The following is a 21254-nucleotide window of genomic DNA, read 5'->3' as shown; positions in this document are numbered from 1 at the left end:
GCGATTGCCAAACAAGATTTTACAGTTGAGATCATCAGAGAGTTTTCCTCTGCATATATAATTTCTCTGTGTCTTTTCAATCTCCCCTTGTTCTCCTCCTACAGTCCCTGTCTAAGTCAACCTCCAACCTTCCCCCTTAGGAAATTCTACCCCTCCCCACACCAGAGAAGAGGAGAGATTCTCTAATCAGCTTTCAAAGGACTCTGGTCTCTTCTTTGTGGGGAAGATGGTGGTTACCCAAATTCCAGGCTCCCCACCAATGAGGCTGAAGTCATTTGCCTCTTGAGTTACTTATGAGTGCAACAAATGCAGTTTTTATCCAAACCAGACACTGCTCAGCCTTGCATGAGGAAGTGTGTGCCTCCTTGCAGGGGAGAACTGGACACTCTCCTAGGCTGTCTTGTACACATAAAGGACCACCACCTGGACTGAGAATGTCCCTTTGGGTCACTGGGTATGCAAATTGCAGTTCCCCCAAAAGATTCTTCCAGGTTTCTAAATGTCTCAAAACGCTTGGGGACAGGAAGTTGGGGGTGGGTCGGTGTGCTCTCAATTTACACAGCCACACATACAGAGACTCAACTTTGCATTTTCGGATTTCAAATACCATTCTCTTTCCATGAACTCTGGTTAGATTACCTCCATAAATTCCTTCAGATATGTCATGCGATTCACTTGACTTAACCACAGTGTGGAATAACGACTCCATGCAATTTGGAAGAGAGTGGTGGGGGGACAATGATTGGGGGTTCACTCTCCAGGTCAGCAGTTCTCAACAGAGGGCAATTTTGTCCCTTCCTCGCCCCAGTTGTTGTAACTGGGGGAAGGTGTGTACTACTGGTATCTATAGGGTAGAAGCCAAGGATGTGCTAAACATCCTGCAATATACAGGACATCTCCCCCTCCCAAAACAACCAAGAATTATCCAGCCAAAACGCCAATAGTGCCGAGGCTGGAAACCCTGCTCTAGGTTTTGCCTTGTCCTCCTCAAGTGGCCTCTCCAGCCACTAGCCATTCATTAGCATTTCACAGCACAAAACGGGAAGAAGGAAAAGGCGGAGCAAGTTTATTCTTTATAAACAGCCCTAGTTTGGGGAGGGAGGGGGATGTAATTAGGGAGAATGTTGAAACCGTCTACAATTTGTTTCATTTTTAAGTTATTATTCATTTCTGAAATTATCCCTGCTGCCTGGTTGCCATAGGAAATAAAACATAAATTTTTCAACAAAGCATCAGGGTCCTCCCTAGACAGACAGGGAGGGAGGTAGGCCTGACTCAGGTCCCCCTCCAACGTTGGTGACATCGCATAATGCAGAGAAGGTACCAGAGTCTTGGGGAGGGCTTCTGCCCACCCTTACACTGTCTTTCTTCACCTGCTCCCACTCCAAACCCAATTGTTGGATTTTCATTTCCACCAAGCTCAGTGACTGATTCACTGAAAGTTGTGCTTCTCAGGTGTGTCTATATTTTATCAAGGGTCTGTCTTGTAGTGGTTTGTAGCACACAAGACTCGGCAGGGAGCTTTTTAAAAATACTAATATCAAGGCTTCACTACAGCCCCTGCCCCCACAGATTCTGATCTAATTAGACTGAGGTGGGCCCCGGGTATACCAATAGTTTTTGTCTAAGCTCCCCAGGTGATTCTCCTGGGCAGCCAGGGTTGATAACCACTGGTTCAAAGAGAGTCAACTCTACAGAGCTTAGTTTCAGACATGAACCAGCAGTGAAGCAAAATTAATGCTGGACAATCTCCCGAGTTGGGTTGCTCTGCCTAGACTAGGGTAGATTTCATATGAATCAATAACCAAACACAGGAACCTGATGCTGGGGCACTGTGCTAAGAGCCGAGTGAAGCCAAAAAGGATGTTTAGCCATTTCTTTCTGTATTTGAACCTAGAAACGTGGTAGTGATAATCCCCAGACTGGACCCTTGCCACCCCTTATGGATTAGGAAAGAGTTCAGGGAGCAGAAGGCTGAAGAACAGAGAAAACCTTGGTTCTCTGCGTTGTCCTCTTCCTGGGAAACAGGCAAAAACTCAGCCTGAACATTCAGATAAGAAAATGCTAGATGCCCCAGTGCTCAACCTGCTGGTAATGGAGGCCAGAGCAAGGATGGGTTCCTAGCATTTCCCCACTGCAGCCAAGTTTGTGAATCACTACGCAGTCCGGGACTGACTGCCAAGGGCTGTGACAGCCCCACTATGGCTACCAATAATTAAAATCCCTGGTGAGAGTTTTCATTGTGAGGAATTACCAGGTAATGAAATCTCACACATAGATCTTTGGGAAAAATCAAGTTTGGCCAGTCACAAGTCTCTTAGGCACAATCAATGGAGAAGGCAATTATTCCATAAATAGGTCTGAGATATCCATTGTGTGCTTTGGGGGTAAAGAGGATACTAAAATGGAGTCCTTGTCCTCAACTGAGAGAGAAAAGATAACTCCACTCGGGGGAAAATACCACATAGAACCTGACAATGAAATTACTGAGCACAAGTAACAGTGGTACACACCATAGGCATTCTAGAAGTTTTCAGAATGGTTAGGAAGTCAGGGGTTGCTGTCTACAAATAAGCCTGCAACTAGGCCTTCCATGCAAGGTCTCTGCCACAAAAAAAAAAAAAAGAAAAAAAGAACAAAAAACCTTAATTTTGCAGCAATTACTCTGAAACTTGAAACCAAATGTCTTAAAAATACCTTATAATTTATATTTTATTATTGGCTATCCCCCAGTCTGAATTAATGCAGTTTCACTGAAGCTTAATACCTTCAGATGGTATGTCATGGAGCTGTGACTGATCTTCATTGGTACTAAATTTCTATAGTACCTAAAATTTCAATTATGTTCCAATCATTAAATAAATACCAAAGACTCTGCCTTAAAAAACTTATGAATCACTGAGACACACGCTGCTGCCATAGCCAGCTGGGGGAGAACATGTCCTTCAAGCTTGAGAGGGAGCATGGGGGCAGATGACATCCACTGGACGAGCAGCTGGCAGCTCTCTCAACACAGACATACGTGTATGCACACACACACCCCACCCACACACCCTCACACCATACAGTCCCTCTGGCCTCAGGGTTAGTAGTTCTTGGTCCCTGGTAGCTCCCAGGCACTGTGGGACAGTCCTGTTCCTCCCCCTGGGGACTCTCGACCAGCTCTCTTAACCCAACTGGCCTCTGACCAGAGAGTCTGTACACAAGTCTCGTTACACGTGTGATGTAGACAGGATCACTCTTTCTAATAGGGCCCCCCAATAGTGCAAAAAAATGACCATTAAATGGGCGCAGAGTTTCTGTTTGAGGTGATAAAAAGATCTGGTAATGGATGTTGGTGATGGTAGCACAATATTGTGAATATAATTATACCACTGAACGGTACACTCAAAAATGATTAAAATGGGAAATTTTGAGTTGTATTATGTTACTACAATAAAAAGTTTTTTTAAAAAGGATGATTAAAGTAATAGGGATGAAAGGTAATGCCTAAAAATAATGACCAACTGACAGTGCCAAGGGGGGCGGGGGGGGGCAGAAAAACACTTCCTTTTTCCCTTTAAGTCATAAGCCCATTTCAAGCACTCCCTACTGACCTTCCACGTGAACAGCCTAAGTCACCCCACTTTCTAATAGACAGAAATGTCAGAAAGAAGGGAAGCCAACTCATTAGGCCTTTCCCAGTTGTCTTCTAACTGCACCTAAATGTCTGTATTGTGTACAGTGGACCTAGCTCTAGCACTAAGGATTTCCCCTTTATCAAGCCGTCTGACTGGACCTGGTGCCAGGACAACAAGGAGACTGAGGTATTGGGACAGTGTCCAGAAGGGAGCTCAGCAATAGGAGAACAAAACAGGAAGAGGGAAGTAAGCCAGGATGGAACAAGGATTTGGCTGGGCTTAACACCCAAGCAGGAGCCAGAAGTTGAGTTCACAGTATACAAGGAGCAGGACAAACTCCAGTCCCCTCAGGGTTAGCCTCAATATCACAGCAATCCAGGCTCGGTTGGAGGGGGGCACAGGAGTGTCACACATGGACAGGTGTGAGGTTCAACCTCTCCCCAGGCTGAGGAGACCTCAGCAGCTGCACAGAGAGAAGAGAGAGAGGCCAACCCCCAGAGAGAAGAAACTGGTCAGGACCCCAGCTAAGCTACCTCAGGTTTATTGCCAGACACCAGTCCCAATAAAGAAACAAGATGGCAGGCAGGCACTGAGGGAGAAGCCCAATAGAGGGTGTGAGGAGGGAAGGCTGCAGCTCACCCCCCACCACCGTCCTACCAGATGCAGCACTTGAAATGGCCAAGTCATTCGGGCACATCTCATGGAATCAAGAGCAAGGAGTGTAGGCTCTTTCAGTTGTCCGTCACCGCAGCTGGGCTGAGCTGAGACAGGCCAGGTCACACAGGAAGGGGCCAGCTTATGACAAGCCAAAAGACAGAGGGAAAGAAGCCTCAGTGAGTGCAGAGCAAGGACTGGGGGAAAGATGAGGGCTCCGTGGCTAAGTGTTGGTTCCATAAAGTGAAAGCAAGGACAGAAGCTGGTGGCTTGGGATGCATCTAAAATGTGAAGATGCAGGAGCCCTTGCAGAACAGAGAAGGCCCTGGTGTGTCACTGTGACTTTAACGGTGGTAATAAGCCTGTGGTTTTCCAGTTTGGGATTCGTTCACCCACGTAGAGAGATAATATATTTCTCCTCTTTGACAAGAAAATTGAATCCATCTTTCAGTCTAACTGATCTGAGGTATAAGAGAAAAATAAGACTGTGTTCCATCACCTTCAATCTTTCTCTTCGCTCCGAGATAGGTCCATTATTTCCCTTTATTTTCTTGAGAGAATGTGTGAGAACTGTTAATGGATATGGCACCAGTCATTCACCCCTGGGATTTGGGGAGCCTGTGTCATGTGTCTCAGCCACAGCAGCTGAACTGCCTCGGGATGGGTGTGTCAGGGAAGGGGGGGAGGAGAAAGTGTTAGAAGAGAGGAAAAATAACCCCATGGATTCTGGGCCTACAGTGGTTTGAAAAAGCTCTGACTGAGCCCATGTATGGTGTTTACTGCCTTCAATCTTAGGTACCTTTTTAACCAGAAAATACGGGTAGGTCATAGCCTCTAATTGAGACTTAAATAAGATACCTACTGGGCAACCCTGAATCCAGTGTATGAAAGATGCATAATGAACTCGTCTCCCCCCGCCCAAGGGCCACCCAAGCATTCCTCAGAGGCCTTCAGTTCACCAAGGTGCAGGACACGGTGTGGTCAGACCTTCAGACACTCAGAATGCCCTGCCAGGTCCTCTGCTTGGGGTAAAACTGGGTCAGATTTGAGTGTTTTACAAACTTAGAAAGGAGGATTTGGACAGCCACCACCTTGAATGCTCTCTGTGCCCCAGGGGAACTTGGCATTTCCTACCATTGATGGGAGAAAGCCGTTGCTCTTCAAAGTCCTTTGTTGGAGGCAGTCTGGTCCATGGCGAGCCCTGGGATACTCGCATCCCCTTTTCCTGGAGGCCAAGTGAGGCTAAGTCCCTCCAGCCCCACTTAAGCCCATGCCAAGAGCTCTAGAAGGGAGGGAACTCTTTAGCACCCCAACCCAACTCTGGATCTCAACTCCTAGGGGTCTCAGAAAGACGGAAAGCACGTGAACCTGAGCACCCAGACATTCTTCAAGAGCAATACCAAATGAAAATTCTGGCCATATGCCCCTGGAAGTGCTGACCTTCTACAAGGGGATTGCTACAAGTATCTTCACCCGGTTGCTATATCTGAGTGCACACAACATACCATACCTTTCTGTTTTCCAGGCCAGCTAAATAAAGACGTGACCTATGCACAACTCTACTCCTTCCTGAACTGCCTCCAGGTGAGCATGAGCTCTGATTTGTTCAAAGTCCCCATTTCCCATCATCTGTTGCTTTTCCTCTTTGATCAAAGTGGTGTTTTCATGCTCTCAGGTCAGCCCCTGCCACGGCTGGATGTCTTCCAACAAGACGCTCCGGATGCTCACTTCAGAGGTATGGCTGTCACAGGCCTTTTGATATCACCTCTGATCATTCTTTAGCCGTGTCTGCTGCAGTGTTTCACTGGGGATGGGATTCTAGCACGGGTATGGTCTCCATGCTGCTGAATACATCAAATTGCCAGGAGGCTTGAAGAGGCGAGAAAATGTTATGTGCTCATCTCTCTCCTCTGCCTCTCTCTGTGGCTCTAGCTGTGCCTCCATCTGTATCTCTCTCATGCAGGCACACACATGTACACACACATGCACACACACTCAACTTTTAAAGCTGGTCCTAGGCATGTGTGTAGAGGTGGAGAGAAATGAGCGAGGTTAGGCCCTATGGCTGGAGTTCTCCTGAGATAAAGGAGAACCAGATGCCCAGACCTTCCTCTCCTCTCTGAGGGAATCCATTGTTCAAGCAAAGTGGCTGTGCACATCTTTCACCTACAGTGAATGATCTCTTTGTAAAAATATTATTTTTTAATTGCAAAATAAATATATTTCAACTTAAAACAAAACTTAACACAAAAAGGACAAAAAGAAATAACAAAAATCACAAAATCCCACCACCTGGAGTTAATATGTATGTCCGTCCTTCTGGCATTACTTTCATAGAGAGGTACTTACGTTCTTTGCTTACATGGTATCAGAAGACACATACTATTTTAGACTTCTGATGTAGATAAAAAATTATTCCTCCACATCATAATTTTGTAATCATTCTAGTGTGTACAGCATATGAGTGCACCATGATGTATTTCATCCCTTGGTTTTGGGCATTTACGTTGTTTCCAGTTTTTCACTGTGATAAATAGCATTGTGGTGAACCTTTGTAGGTATAAAGATGTATATCTTTGTGTATATCTCTATTTCCTTAAGATAAATTCCTAGAAGTAAAATTATTGGGGCAAAAGGTATACCCATTGTTAAGGATTTGATCCACATTGCCAAACTGCTCCCCAGAAAGGCTAAACCAATGGACAGTCTTGTTCCCCACGCCTGTGTCAACACTGGGTATTATCACAGCTGCTCATCTTTTCTTTGCCAGTCCCATGGGAGGAAAGTGGTGTCTTATTACTTTAATTTGCACTTATTTGATTCCTGATGAATTTTAACATTTTTTGTCTGCTCACTGGCCATCTGTATATAAATAGAATTTAATGTTCGGCACTGCTCTCTGCTGATGGCTTAGAAAAAAGAAAAATGAAGGGGGGGTGGGGATCAATTTCTTTGTTCTGCCTGAATTGTCTCGCTAAAGTCAAGCCTAGGTTTCATGGCATTCTCCCTATTTCTCTTGTATTCAGAGAGCAGAACAACTCTCCACTACACTGAAAAAAATTGCCACCAGCCAGAAATTTACGAACTTCGATCTTTACTACATGGATTTTGCCTTCCAAGAAAGTAAGTTGCTTGTTTTAGGTATTGACAGAAGACAAAAGCAGCAGCTACCATTCAGAGCCTACCTGGACAGCAGTTTAGAAGCCAGCAGGCAGTAGATTACGCAGGGTCAGCCCTACCCATTCTGACACACTTGTAGCACTGAATATTGAAAAAAAGTAAGTGTGAGACTCTTTCTGAGGTTGTGGAGGCTGAACTTCACCTCCTTGCTTCACCATCATTTTAGAATCCCTGAAGCAATAAAGCTAGCAACTAGTTGGGAAGAACTTTGCGCTGGGAGCCAACAGGCTAATGGGATTGCCTGCTTACTTTATGGACCAAAGATAGGTGTGGACGGATAAGGCAGTGCCTTTCAAAGTTGGCACTGAATGATCTAGGCGGCTCAGTTACAATGCAGATTCCCCATATATACAAGATAAACCTAACCAAAATCTCTATGAGAGGGACTTGAGAATTTGCCTGTAGTAAGGTTGATAACTTATGTCCCAGCTTTCTGGGAAGAACATTACTAAGTTCCTGTCTTAGTTTGCAGGGGCTGCTATGACAGATACCATTACTGGTTGGCTTAACAATGGAATTTATTTTCCCACAATTTTGGAGACCAGAAGCTCCAATATCAAGGTGTTGGCAAGGCCGTGCTTTCTCCCCAAAGTCTGCAGAGTTTTGCTGCTGGCTTGCAGCAATCCTTGAATCCTTGGAGCTCCATGGTTTGCATCTCTGCCTCCCTTTCACATAACGATCTCTCTCTCTCATTCCTTTCTGTTCTTCCTTTTTCCACTGACCTATGGCTCCCTCCTGCAGCTTTCTCTGACTTCTGGGCCTCTATCTTCTGAATTCTCTTTGTAAGGCCTTCAGTAATACAGATTAGGGTCCACCCTGATTCAGTGTGGCCACGCCTATACAGGATCTTAGAAGATCCTATTCACAAATGAGTCCACACCTTAACTAATAATACTTCTTCAAAGGGTCCTTTACAAATGAGTTCACACCCACAGGAACGCAGATTAAGACTAAGAACATGTCTTTTGTTGGGGTACATAATTCAATCTCCCACAGTTTTTTTCCTAGCATTCTGTCTAAACCCAGGAGTCATTGATGAGTGACCACACAAAAACAGGCATGTTATCCTTTATATCTTGACTCTAAAAAATTATTATTTATCAACCTTAATGCTTCCAGACTCATTTTCATTCCTAAGCAATTTTTACAAAAGAGAAAAGTCCCTTGTTGATTGACTGCCAACCAAGACAATGCTGATGAAAAGCTTTATGGCGTATGCTGCAATGGGATGGAAGATCTCTGGTCCAGAGTCTCTCATTCCCTACCTCCCCACCACCAGCCCCCCTCCCCCCCAGCCCAGGCATCTGGATGGAGCAGATGGTCATCGTGAATTACCAAATATTACATTAGCTGAAACGTCTTGCATTACAGACTCTAGTACTTCAATTCTGAACATCTTTTCGATAAGACTTATCTCCCTTAACTAGATTTCCTGCCTGGATGACACACATTTCCCTTATGGGGAGACATTCTGATAAATAACCTCTCATTAGAATGCAGAGTTAAAGACTCATTAATGAACTCCTGATGTAAACCAATGTACCACCAAGTGATCTTTGATCATCAACCTTGAATATATATTAAGTTATTAAAATATAATATCTAACATTCACATGGAGCTTTTTTTAATTTTCCAATATGGTCCCTAGTTCTGTCACTTATTATCTTTGGGACTGGAGGCAATTCCCTGAATATCTCTATACTCCCCTTCTGGTTTTGGAAAGGGAATACCATATCCATGCAACAAATCTATGTGGTGATTGTATGAAATAATGTGTAACCTTCTAAATGCTGTGCCTGGTACCCAGCAGGTAACTGGTGAAGAGTCCCTGTCCCTCACACCCTTGCTATCCTATGTATGATCCAGAGCCAGCAGCAGCAGCCTCAGCATCTCCTGAGAGCTAGTTAAAAATGCAGAATCCCAGGCCCTACCCTAGGCTTAACCTAATCAGAATCTGCATTTAACACAACCTTTTGGTGATCCAAAAGCACGTTAAAATTTAAGAAATAGGTCACCATAAAGCTCCAAGAATGAGAGCTTGGTCAATTAATCATCAGATTTTCATTGAATTCTACAAGGTACTAGGAGCTGTGTGGGTGCTGGGAATATAGTTGCCAACAAAACAGATACAGTTCTTATCTTCATGGAAGATAGAGAAGAGTTTTATCCTTGACCCAATATGGGCCAGCACTGCCCTGGTGACCTAATATGCTTGGGAGCAGGGCCTCATCAGTCCTTTCTTGTCCAGACAGCAACAATGAACTCAGTACAAAAGCACCGAGTTCAGTTAAGCTGAACCTAACACCTACATTAACATGCTGTCAGTCAGCTTACCAAGAAACCTCAAGTATTTCTCCAGTTTGGCAATTCTCATCAGTGGTTCAAGAAATTTCCTAAGATTTTCTAATTTCTTGACATTTATTAAAAATAAATTTAATGATCCAGTTTTCTTATAGGGCCTTTGTCTCTTCTCCAGGTGAAGTTAGTGGATACTCCATGAAGGAAGACACACAGATGTGGTGGGAGGGTGGGGTGGAGGCAAAGAAAATGGGGCCCCAGGATCTCCCACATGGACACCTGACACAGAATCACACATTTAACTTCTAGGTGTCACCATGTCTTCTTCTAAAAAGAGCTAGAAGCTTTATCTTGTCTTTCAGGTGTGTTAAGGTCTTGACTTATACCCAAAGTTAGACCACTGCCAAGGGAATTTTTAACTTGAAATTTTAGTGTTTTCCAGAGAGAGCAGAGGGGTTATCGACTCCCAGATCCATTTCCCTGGGTAACCTCCCAAGACCGAGCAGCCTGAATAAAGAGGCTTATCATCCTGGAAATCTGGTCTACCTCATAGCGGGCGCAATATGTTATTATAGAAAGAGCTCAGAAGTTATAATCAGATCCATCTATGTTCTTATCCCAACTCAGACATAGAAAAGCTATGTAACCTTGAGCAAATTAAATAACCACTCAGCCTTTATAAGGTAGCAATAACTAAACCAAAGAGTTTATGTGTGGATTAAGTAAGCCCAGGCTTGTAAAGCACTTAGAACAGTGTCTGGCACATTAGTAAGGACTCAGTAACTGTAATCTAGCATCCTCCTACCACCACCATCAGCAGTGTATGCAAAGCATCTAGTACATTCTTCCAAGTCCTGTAACAGGTGAATAAAAATAGCTTATTCTCTTCTGACGTCCAACTGACTTCCTATCACCAATCATGCCTGTGAATCATTTTGAGTTCCTTAGGGGAAGATATGGTAGAAATTCATCTCATTATCATTACTGTCTCCTTTTATCAGAAATAAAAGCCCTGTGGAGTGATTTATTAAACCTATAGTCTTAATAGTCATGTAAATATCTCTCCTCCCATTCCAGTACTCTGTTTGCACTGATGACTGCATCCCTTTGCAAGATAGTCAAATTTACAATTTCACAGCCTTATGACAGAACAAATAGCAGTTGAGTATCCCTATACCATGAGGGCAGGCACTAACCTATATGTTCTCAGCTCTGACAGCCTCCATCCAGCACGGAAAGATGATTGCTCATCTCCTAAAGGCTCTTTTTGTCTCTTGCTGACTCATTCACCAACTGGTTATGAACTAAACAGAGGTAGCAATTTTTCCACCCTTCAGGAAATGCCAGCTTGTGCAGGTGATGTCCTTTTTCTTCCTGTGTTCCACACCTCTCAGGAAGAGGAAGGAAATGCCGCTTGGATGACAAGACCATTTTTACATGGACAGTTTTAATATTCCACCAGCTGCTCTCAGCTTCTAAGACAGCTCAACTGGTTCTTTGTTCCCTCTGAGTATATGTTTTTAAAAATAGCCAATGACTTCATAGTGCTGACCAGAGAGCATATATTTTTTTAAAAAAAAATCTAGTGTTGCTGTTCATCAAAGAGCTACCAAGTGCTTTATTAGTATTCTTCCATGATTTTATTGCCTATCCAAAAACAAAATTGTCACTAAAAGAGGTCCTTTGACTTTACAGATGAAAAAAATAATAATTTACAAATTCCAAGAGATTATTCATGACCCACTCGAGAAGTTTAATTCAGATCTTCTGGACTAACGAGCAGGAATTCATTTACTGATTTTGAATTATGATCCCATGTGGGAATGAAGCTGACCATCTTACCATCCTACCCCTGATTTTAAACTTCCCACTCTAAAATCAATCAGGGAAGAAATAGAGACGACTGTCTGATATTGCATGTATCTTGAGAAAGCAAAATTTCCACCTGAGATAGACAAAAAAGGGTCACTCTATCTAGCACTAGTCTCCATACAGATAAAACCTTGAACTCTTGCTGTGAGTTGCTGACTCTATCTTTTTTTTTATTATTATTAAATTCAGTTTTATTGAAATACATTCACACACCATACAATCATCCATGATATACAATCCACTGTCCACAGTATGATAACATAGTTATGCGTTCATCACCACAATCTATCTCTGAACATTTTCCTTACATCAGAAAGAACCAGAACAAGAATAAAAAATAAAAGTGAAAAAAAAACACCCAAATCATTCCCCCATCCCACCCCATTTGTCCTTTAGTTTTTATCCCCATTCCTCCACTCATCCATACACTAGAGAAAGGGGGTGTGATCCACAAGGTCTTCACAATCACACTGTCACCCCTTGTAATCTACATTATTATATAATTGTCTTCAGGAGTCCAGACTGCTGGGTTGGAGTTTGGTAGTTTCAGGTATTTACTTCTAGCTATTCCAATACATTAAAGCCTAAGAGGTGTTATCTATATAGTGCATAAGAATGTCCACCAGAGTGACCTCTCGATCCCATTTGGAATCTCTCAGCCACTGAAACTATTTCGTCTCATTCTGCATCCCCCTTTTGGTCAAGAAGATACTCTCAGTCCCACGATGCTGGGTCCACATTCATCCCCGGGACTGACTCTATCTTTAAGTTTTCTAATCATGATGTCTACATATGGACAGTGACCCTCAGAGATGCAAGAATCGTATGAGAAACTGATGTTTTCTACCATGAACTGACTAACTGTAGCCATGGTAATCATGTGGCATTTTCTGTTAATACCTATTGCATTATTTTATATGGTGAGCCAATTCTCCAACAGGCTGGACTCCCTCTTAGGGGCCTTCCAATGTGGGGAAGAAGTGGAGGGTTGCGGGGAGCAGCCCAACCTGCAGGGAGCAATATATTATGGCTGACACTGTTGAGAACTGCTGGAATATAGTGATAATAAAAAGCGGACCTCTCCACCACCCCCTCTAGAAGATGCTCCTGGTCCTTGCAAACCTTGATGAGTAAATACCCCTGCTCTTTTTTTATGCTTTCTTTCCTGAGTTTTCCTTTCACAGTCCCCACAACCATGGGAATACCCAAACCTCCAAGGGGAAGAGAATGGAATGACCATCCCTTCTCAATTTAAAAAAAAGTCACTCATTCTAACTATGTCCATTTGTCCCATAAAACATAATATCTATCACCACCTTTTCGTTTCTCTAAAGGCCATAATCTTTAGTCTGGTAGTCAGTACCACTCATAAAATTCTACTAAAAATGGAAATAGCCTAGAATAACTTTAAGCAAGGTGCCACTCTAGAGGAAACTCATCTATAAGCAAATCTGACCTTTTAAATCAGGATCTTAGTAAATATTTCCTTTAAGGAACATGATCTTGGCTTAAACCGTGTTCCTTAATAGGCTCAAATCTGGTTTCCACTTTGGATTTTCCAGATTTGCTGAACACTGGATTTTTTCTGGCCATTGAAGGCACAGATTCAGGTTCAGCTTGCCACTCAACCTTCTTTGTTAACATGGAGAGTCCCCACGTGTTGTCAGGGACTTCCTGTCCATGCTGGATCAGAAGATACCTGGGGGTCTGGCTTTGGTCTACAAATTTAATAATGGGCCTCTGCCTTCTGTCTTACTCACCCAACTCGTCCTAACTGGTTGCCTGGCTTTTTCTGAGACCTTGATTAGGCTCAATTCCGACTGGCCTGGTCCTGTTAGCATTACCTGGGCATTCCTTAGAACTCTATTGAAATTTCCTTTCATTATTTCTTCTTTCTTTCTGTTTTTAACATCTGTACAGCATAAGATGAAACCAAACTAAACCTAAAGAGAGAAGTAGGGAAAAGGATGAAAAGTTCATCCGGAGCTTTTGTGAAGTTAAGGAGCACAGCTAGAATGGAAGGACTGTGCCCAATGAAGTTGAAGAGGGACATACAGAGGCTGGGTCTTTCCCCATCATTGTTGATTTCTGTATTCAAAACCCCTGTGGGAATGGAAGACAGAGATGAAGCAAATACCAGGAAACAACAAAGAGCACTGAGGAGTCTCAGTGGGGGTGGCATTGGCTCTGCAATTGCAGAAACCCTTCCAAATGCCTGGTTCTCAATAGAAGGTACCTTTTGGAAGTTCAGATTGGAAGTGGCTCAGATAGAGACTTATCAAAAAGTTAGAATATAGAAAAGCAGAACCCAGAATGAAGGAGGAAACTGGCTGGTTGTCTCCCCAGCAAATGGGAGTGTGAACACTCTGAAACTAGCCTGGTGAATGGCAGGGAGATGAGCCAGGCACAGGTGGGGTTGGGCTGGCATGGCAGCCACAGAGCAGGCGTGGCGGCTAGGAAGCCAGAGCTGCAAAGTGTCAGGTCCAAAAGGAAAGGTGAAGCAGCCAGAATTGAACCTGAAGCAGAAGGTCTGGCTCCAAGGTCATGCCCTTAAAAAAAAACAGGCAGGCCAGGCCTTGCAAACTGAAGACGGGGCCAGGAAAGCTTCCAGAAGCACTGTCCTTCTCAGGGTTTGCCTATGGCCAAGGGCAGGGAAGAAACCGTTCAGAGCTGCAAGCTGCTTGGGCAGAACAAATAAGCTCCTCATAAGGGTTTAGGCTTTAATGCAGCTCTGAGCTTCCTATCAGATGGGCAAATACACACCATTTCTTCAGAGACACACTGTTTACCAGCATAAGTAATTTCTACCATGGGCCTCTATGTGGGAGACACCACATGACACAGTAGACAATGTCCTCAATTCAAGTTTATAAGAAATGCAAAGGCCAATTTCCAGTGGCTGCTTCTACTAACAATCTCCAAAATAATCCAGAAGCATAATATAATGGTATGGCTCGGTGGTAACAGTTCTGCAGGGAAATAAGCTAAGAGGGACTCATGCGTCAACGTGCAGAACTGTGCGCCACCAGCATAAATTTTTTCCTGAGCTCTGAAAAGTGCAGCATATTTGCAGCCCTCTGGGGACAAGGAGTGGGTAGTGACTGGTGGTGGCAGGCCAGGACCTAGGTCCACAGCGGACATTAGTCCACCTGGCAAGCTAGGTGGTGACATATTAGGACCAATGTCAAAAGCCACGTAACATCGATTCAGCCCTGAGAAAGTGCAGCTTCCCTTGTCCAGTCTCCAGTTTAATCTCCATTCCTTCCTTTGGTGTGAGAGAGGGAGAAAGAAAGAAGAATCTCTGCCCCTCAGTTTTCTAGGGGATGAAAAGAAAAGAACTGGGGGGATCAAAGCTGTGCTCACTCCCTGTAGAGGACACGGGGAAGTGAAGGCATGGACAATGTGGGAAGCAGTGGTCTCCAGTTTTCCTCCCTGGAGGCTCTCTAGGAAACTGAAATTTCCTGGAGGGGTTCTTATTGACTATATTACATTACAGCACAGTTAATTGTGCTGTTGCCCTGGAGCAGCTGACATTCTTGGTCTCTTCCCCATACTGAAGAACAATTTTATTGCTTTTCATCACTTTGGGCTCATAATATTTTCCCTACAGCCATACTGTCTCTGAGTGTGATGTTGAGATAATTTTACGTAATTATATAATTTTTCCAGCATATGAGTTTTAATGGTGATTGCCTGACACATGCAGGCAATGTCTGGAGATGGCAGCCCATGAAAGGAGATGTTAACAAAATGTTTAACGTCCCCCTCCTGTTCCTAGAGAGCACTGTCCGACTGCGCCCCTGAAAAATGAGAGGGACTTAAATTGGTGTTGAATATTTTAGAGCTCATCTCTCTCCCACCGCCCTCCCCACTATCCATACCACATCCATCCAGCACTCTCTTCAATTCACTTCCTGAGTAAGAAAAATTAAATTTAAAAAAAACTCACACAGTGGGAAGACCCTTTCCACTCAGAAAGCGCACAGCCCGAGTTGGTGGCTCGGAGGCAGCCATGGCAGCTCTGACGACGCTTCTCACCATCCTTGCTCCCGGAAGCGAGTCCGTAACCCTCTGTTTGTGTGTTCCGCAGTCACAGAGGAGTGGCAGAGAAGAGGCGGGCAGCCTTGGCAGCTCATCGAACCCGTCGATGGATTTCACCCTAACGAGGTAAGTGCGGCCACGGGCAACTGCTGGAGACTGTGCTTGCTTACTTTCTAATGTACTTACGCATTCAGGTATTTTGTTCCAGAAAGGAGTTAAGGTAATTTACACAAATGTGTAAGATAGACAGTTAAATAAAAATAAAGTACAAATTAGGGTGAAAGGGAAATGTCTATAGTCCATAAAAAGTGTGCAGGGAAGTCCTGAGAAACTGCTGGGGAGATGGCCTACAGAACTGGCTTTGTGCTTTCCAGCAGCCCATGCAAAGACAGGTGTAAGTCACAGCCTCAAAAAAAAAAAAAAAAAAAAAAAAGTCATGAAAAATCAAGCATTCAGAACACACACACACACACAAGAAGGATTCCTGAAAATAAGACCTGTGAGAAATTTCTCCTATGGAACTTCCTCGAAAGGACACTGTAAGAGAAGAGAACAATATCCCTAGCAGTAAGTGCTGTTTTCATCTAGGATTCCAAAGTACAATTTGTAAGCAGCTCTACTAGGATTTCTTCACAAAGCAAGGGGAGCTGAGGGCAGGAGTCTCCCCTCCAGCACCCCACATCCCTATCCTCATTATCTCAGCTTCAGCCAGGGAAGCTCCACTCTCATCTGTGTCATGTGCTGGACTTGCGCATGATGTTTCTTTATTAAAAAAAAAAATGTGATGAAGGGGAAGAGGGGAGTTCCTCCACTTCTAAAAGTTTGAAAGTTGGTCATCTACAGGAATAGATGGGCCACTTACCCTCAGGCAGTTTTCCAAAACTAAGGTCTTTCTGACGGGGCCTTTGGTAAGGGTGGTGTGGCGGGGACTTCAGCGTCCATACCTGACAAGCACTCTGGGATGTGTGCCCAGCGGCCTTGGTCTCGGTGGTCAGCCGGGCCACGGGAGGGCTTGTCATCCTCTCGGGGGCCCTTGTGGAAGGGGAGTCAGCCCCCTCCCCTGAGATCTAAGCCCAGTGAGTACCCATGGGCAGGGCTAAGAATTGTCTCAAAAATTAAAAATAAAAAAGAACAAGACCACTATCAGCAGGTGAATACACAGAGGAGTTTCACAAGTGCTGGGAAAATGTTAAAGTGCGTATTAAATGCCCACCTCACTGTTTGAAATATAAACAACAAATCTGAGTAACACACCTCAGAATACCTAACCTTCTTGGGTATCAACTGGATGAACTGACCAAAGAGAATGATTGGCTAGAAGGTGGTTAAATATTAGGGTTTGGCCCCCCAAAATGATGTATTATATTTGGCTTCACGATAGTAAATGTGAACCCATTCTTTCTGGCAATAATTAGATAGTAGTTCTTGTCTTCTAAAAGGCCTTTCCTGGTTGGTGACAATTAAATGACATTCTCTACACATCAGAGAATCTCATCCTTCTGAAGAGTAGAGAATGGGGATACAGAGAGATAGTCAGGGAAAAAGCAATCTATTAAAAAGAAGAGGGTCAAAGGCAGCCCTGTTTTATCTCTTAGGAAATTCCAGGTCTATCAAAACACCATTCTCTCCCTGGCTCTTAAAATACTATGAAGTGCAAGACCTATCAAATTGAGGTTCTATCTTGCACTCAAACAGCTTAGCCTACACCTGATCATTGAAATCAGAGTCAAAAAGTGAGATCAACATGTGCCCTAATCTTATGTTATTCCTCAGAGATTTGTTCACTTGCCGGGAGCAGGTGATAAAGTGGGCAGCAAATATACTCATGCCTACAGCCTGCCAATTATTATGTATATTGAGCCAAAAAAGTCCAGATTGGCAACTTGCCATCCAAAAATATTTATTGAGAGCTTACCAAGTGTCAGACACAGTAAGAATTCAAGAATGAACAAGAAACCGCCCCTGCCTTTTAAGGAGATTATTGTACAGAATGGGAGGATGGCAGACAGACAATTAAACATAAAGCAGAGGATGCTCAAACTGTGTGCGCACAGAATGCTATGAGAGCATGTGTAGGGGATAGAATGGGGGAGCGGGATGTTAGAAAAGGCTTTCCAGAGGATGTGGCATCAGAAAAAAGACCAGGAATTAGCTGAGTGAAGGGAAATGGGAAGGAGGTTGCAGAAAGCCTCTTGTACAGGGGAAACAGTATGAGAAAAGACCAGAATATGGAAGAAAGCATGGCACACTGGAGGGAATGAAAGTGCTGCAAAAGAGCTGGGCACAGAGTATGAGAGTACAGTTGAGAGGCAGGAATCTCAAGAAGTATTCAGAGACCAGATCATATAAGGCCTGATGGGGTTTGGGCCTTTTCCTTTAGGGAATGAGGAACTTTTAGAGGTTCCTAAGCAAGGAACAAATGCATTCAGATTTGTGTTCTAAAAAGATACCTGCGGTAGCAACGTGGAGAATGTATTGGTGAAGGGCAAGTCCAGAAAGAGGGAGACAGGTTGGGAAGATGCTTAGTAATCTGTGTATAAGATGGTGGTGGCCTGAACATAAGTGGTAGGGGCAGGGATGAAGAGAAAGGTTTGTTTTGGAGAGATTGACACAGCCGAGTCAGTGGAGCATGGCCATTTACAGCATGTGGGCCATTTACTTACAGATGATAAGCATGTCACTTCTTTTATGACTTGGGGAAATGGAGAGACAGTTACATTACCCATAGAGAAGGAACACAGGGGGAAGGGCTGGTGTGGGGAAGAGTTTGACACACGTCAGATTTAAGAGGCCTACAGGATGTCCAAGTGGAGATGTCCTTTGGGCAGTTAATATGTAGGTTTAGCAGTCAGGAAAGGCATCTGGGCTAGAGATACAGGTATATGCACCATCAGCATAGACTTGCCACTTGAAGCCGTGGAGAACAGCCTCTCAGGAATCCCTGCATACCCCGCTCCCAACGATGTGTCTCACAGTAGATTTGGTGTTAATAGATCTCCTTGGACCATGGAGCAACCTTTTCCATCTCAAAAGAGCCAGGTGAGCAGGGCTGGGTCTCAGGACATCATCTGTATGGCATAGACAAAATGCCAACGAAAGGAGCAGACTCAGACCTTTCTGAAGTGCCTCCCATTGCCCTTCTCCAGTTCCACCAAGGAGGAAAAGGGCTTATCTCTTATTGGCCTCTTTCTTCCTAAAACCCAGGTAGAAAAGCAGGGAGAAGGTCTAACTACCATTGCTTCAACTGTTCCAATTTTCTTAGGGAGACAAGTTTAATAAATAGAAACATAGGTTGTATTGACCAGTTCAAATTTATGACTGCTACATGATCATTTTTGAGCCAAATCACATTCACCATATGAACTCTTTGCTTATATTTTAATGAAAAATAAATAAGCATAGAAAAACTCCGAATATGAATACTGACAAGTGCTTTACCTTTTTTATCCCACTCCTAAAATGTAGAACCAGACCTTCTTCAGTATGAGGGATTATAATGCTGGACCTGATGCAATAACCTTGATGGGTCATGGATAAACTTTATGGGTTCTGATCTCTGAAGAGTGGTCTGGCCCGGAAACTCAGGTTTGGGAGTCACCAGCTTATATTTGAGAGAAGGAGACACTTACTGGGTTGAGATTGACCCAAATGGTCAAGAACACAGTTCAAAGAAGATTAAGACTGAGAGGGTATTTTAGTTATCTATTGCTGTATAACAAATTACTGAAAACAGCACATATTTATTATCACACAGTTTCTGCAAGTCAGGAATCTGGGCATGGCTTACTTCAGTTCTTTGCTTCAAAGTCTCTCATGAGGCCTTTCTGCCAGGACAATTCTGATTAGAAATGTGAATTCTCTGGTCCCATCTTCAGATAATCTGTTCCAGGGGGTTTCAGGGGAATCCAGGAAGTACCCTTTCAATAAACCTGCCTGGTGACACAGATGAACAGGCCACACTTGGAAAATTCCCATCCTAAAGGACTGGCCTTGAAAACCAAATGTATTAAGTGTTGGTCAATTTAAAAGGAAGATTGTGACATCATGTACACCTTGTGCTATGAAATATAATGCTAGCTCTGTCATAATTCCAGTGCTATGAAATATAATGCTAGCTCTGTCATAATTCCAGTGAAAAGAAAAGGCAGGCACTAAAAAGATTGTTCTGGAAGGAATACAACATAAAAACAAGCTTGCAAAAACTTTCAGTTAATTGTATAACAGAAAATCTAAGAAGCCCAGCAGAGTCAAAGGACAGCAAGGCAAGTTCTTAGTAGAGATTTAATTCAAGAAACCAAAGTCCAGAGTGTATCCAGGAATCAGTGTAGCTCCTGCCCCATTTCCTCTTAAGATGGTCAATGGCAGCAGTGGCCAATGGCCATAGAAGGATGGCTCAAGACAATTCCAAATCACCACAAACAATTAAATAAACATCACAAAGCTGACTTGATTAACTCAGGAACCTTTTCTGGCTTTGCTGAGCTGACTTGAGTACATTTATATGCAATTCAGCAAGAAAGTGGCCTCTGAAAGTTTTTCAGCTACAGAGCAAGAAACAAGGAAGGGCCTAAGTCAGTTAAACAGAACACCCCATTCCCAAGCATTCTGCAGGACTGGATTTCATCCATGCATGTATTTAGAGTGCTAGGAGGCAAGCTGGGATATGTGCAGACTCCTCCTGTGATGCTGATGTTGTGTGCCCACGGGGAGTGGCTGTCTCCATCCACCAACCTGAGGACAAACACTGGGGAGATGTGTGGCATCTGATGGAATACCATTCATAGAATAAAAACAGTGATGTAGATCTACATTTAGTGACACAGATACATGTTTGCAATATAGAGCTGAGTGAATAAAAGGAGGTTACATATGTGGGGTGGTTACTCTACTATATGCATTTGTCAACACCCATGAAACTGTTTACCAAAGAGAATTCTTTTTAATCCATGTAAATTATACTTTTAAAAAAGCAGATTGTAAAATGACATTTACAGAGGGATCCAATTTGTATGTATGTGTATATATGTACATATGTATGTATATGTGTATATGTTTATAAATATGTATATGTATACAAGAATGCATGTGTTTATGTGTATGTATACATCTGTTTATGTGTGTATGTATATGTGCATATGTATGGATATGTGTATATGTATGAATATAGGTGTACATATGGATATATATATGTGTAAGTATGTGTATGTGTAGATACAGATATAAAATCAGGGAGGCTCTATACTCAATGTTAACAGTGGCTATCTCTACTACAATTACAGATGACTTTTATTCTTCTTTTCTCTTTTTTGTTTAACTGCCTTTTTCAATTTCTCTAGAATGAATAGGTATTGCTTTAATATTTTAAACTGTGAATAGGGTAGCACAAAACAATATCTGTGTCCAGCTCAAGCAGCAAGAACTAACTGGACTGCTGAGAATAAAGGGCACTTGTGCCTTGCCCTGTGCTCCGTATCACAGGGGTTACAACGGGAGCTTCATTAGAAGAGAAGCCCATGGTAGATGCTCGGTAAATATTTGTCAAATGAATGAATGATTGCAGTGGGCCATTCTATCACAAGTCTCTAGTA

The 21254-nt window shown here is 43.3% G+C and overlaps 1 protein-coding gene across 2 annotated transcripts in view; it reads left to right on the top strand.

Moving 5' to 3' along the window:
- The window catches only part of AOAH (acyloxyacyl hydrolase), a 185226-nt gene that overhangs the window by 160391 nt on the left and 3581 nt on the right, over positions 1–21254 (top strand). For both annotated transcript variants that reach the window (XM_037837087.1, XM_037837086.1), the window contains 4 exons: positions 5800–5858; positions 5950–6009; positions 7301–7397; positions 15716–15792. In XM_037837087.1, coding sequence (XP_037693015.1) covers positions 5800–5858; positions 5950–6009; positions 7301–7397; positions 15716–15792 — 293 coding nt within the window. The remainder of the gene's footprint in view (positions 1–5799; positions 5859–5949; positions 6010–7300; positions 7398–15715; positions 15793–21254) is intronic.

Source organism: Choloepus didactylus, chromosome 5 (assembly GCF_015220235.1).
Source record: "Choloepus didactylus isolate mChoDid1 chromosome 5, mChoDid1.pri, whole genome shotgun sequence".
Taxonomy (NCBI): Eukaryota; Metazoa; Chordata; class Mammalia; order Pilosa; family Megalonychidae; genus Choloepus; species Choloepus didactylus.
The sequence above is the reverse complement of the archived record's forward strand: the minus strand, read 5'-3'. Positions and strand labels throughout refer to the sequence as shown.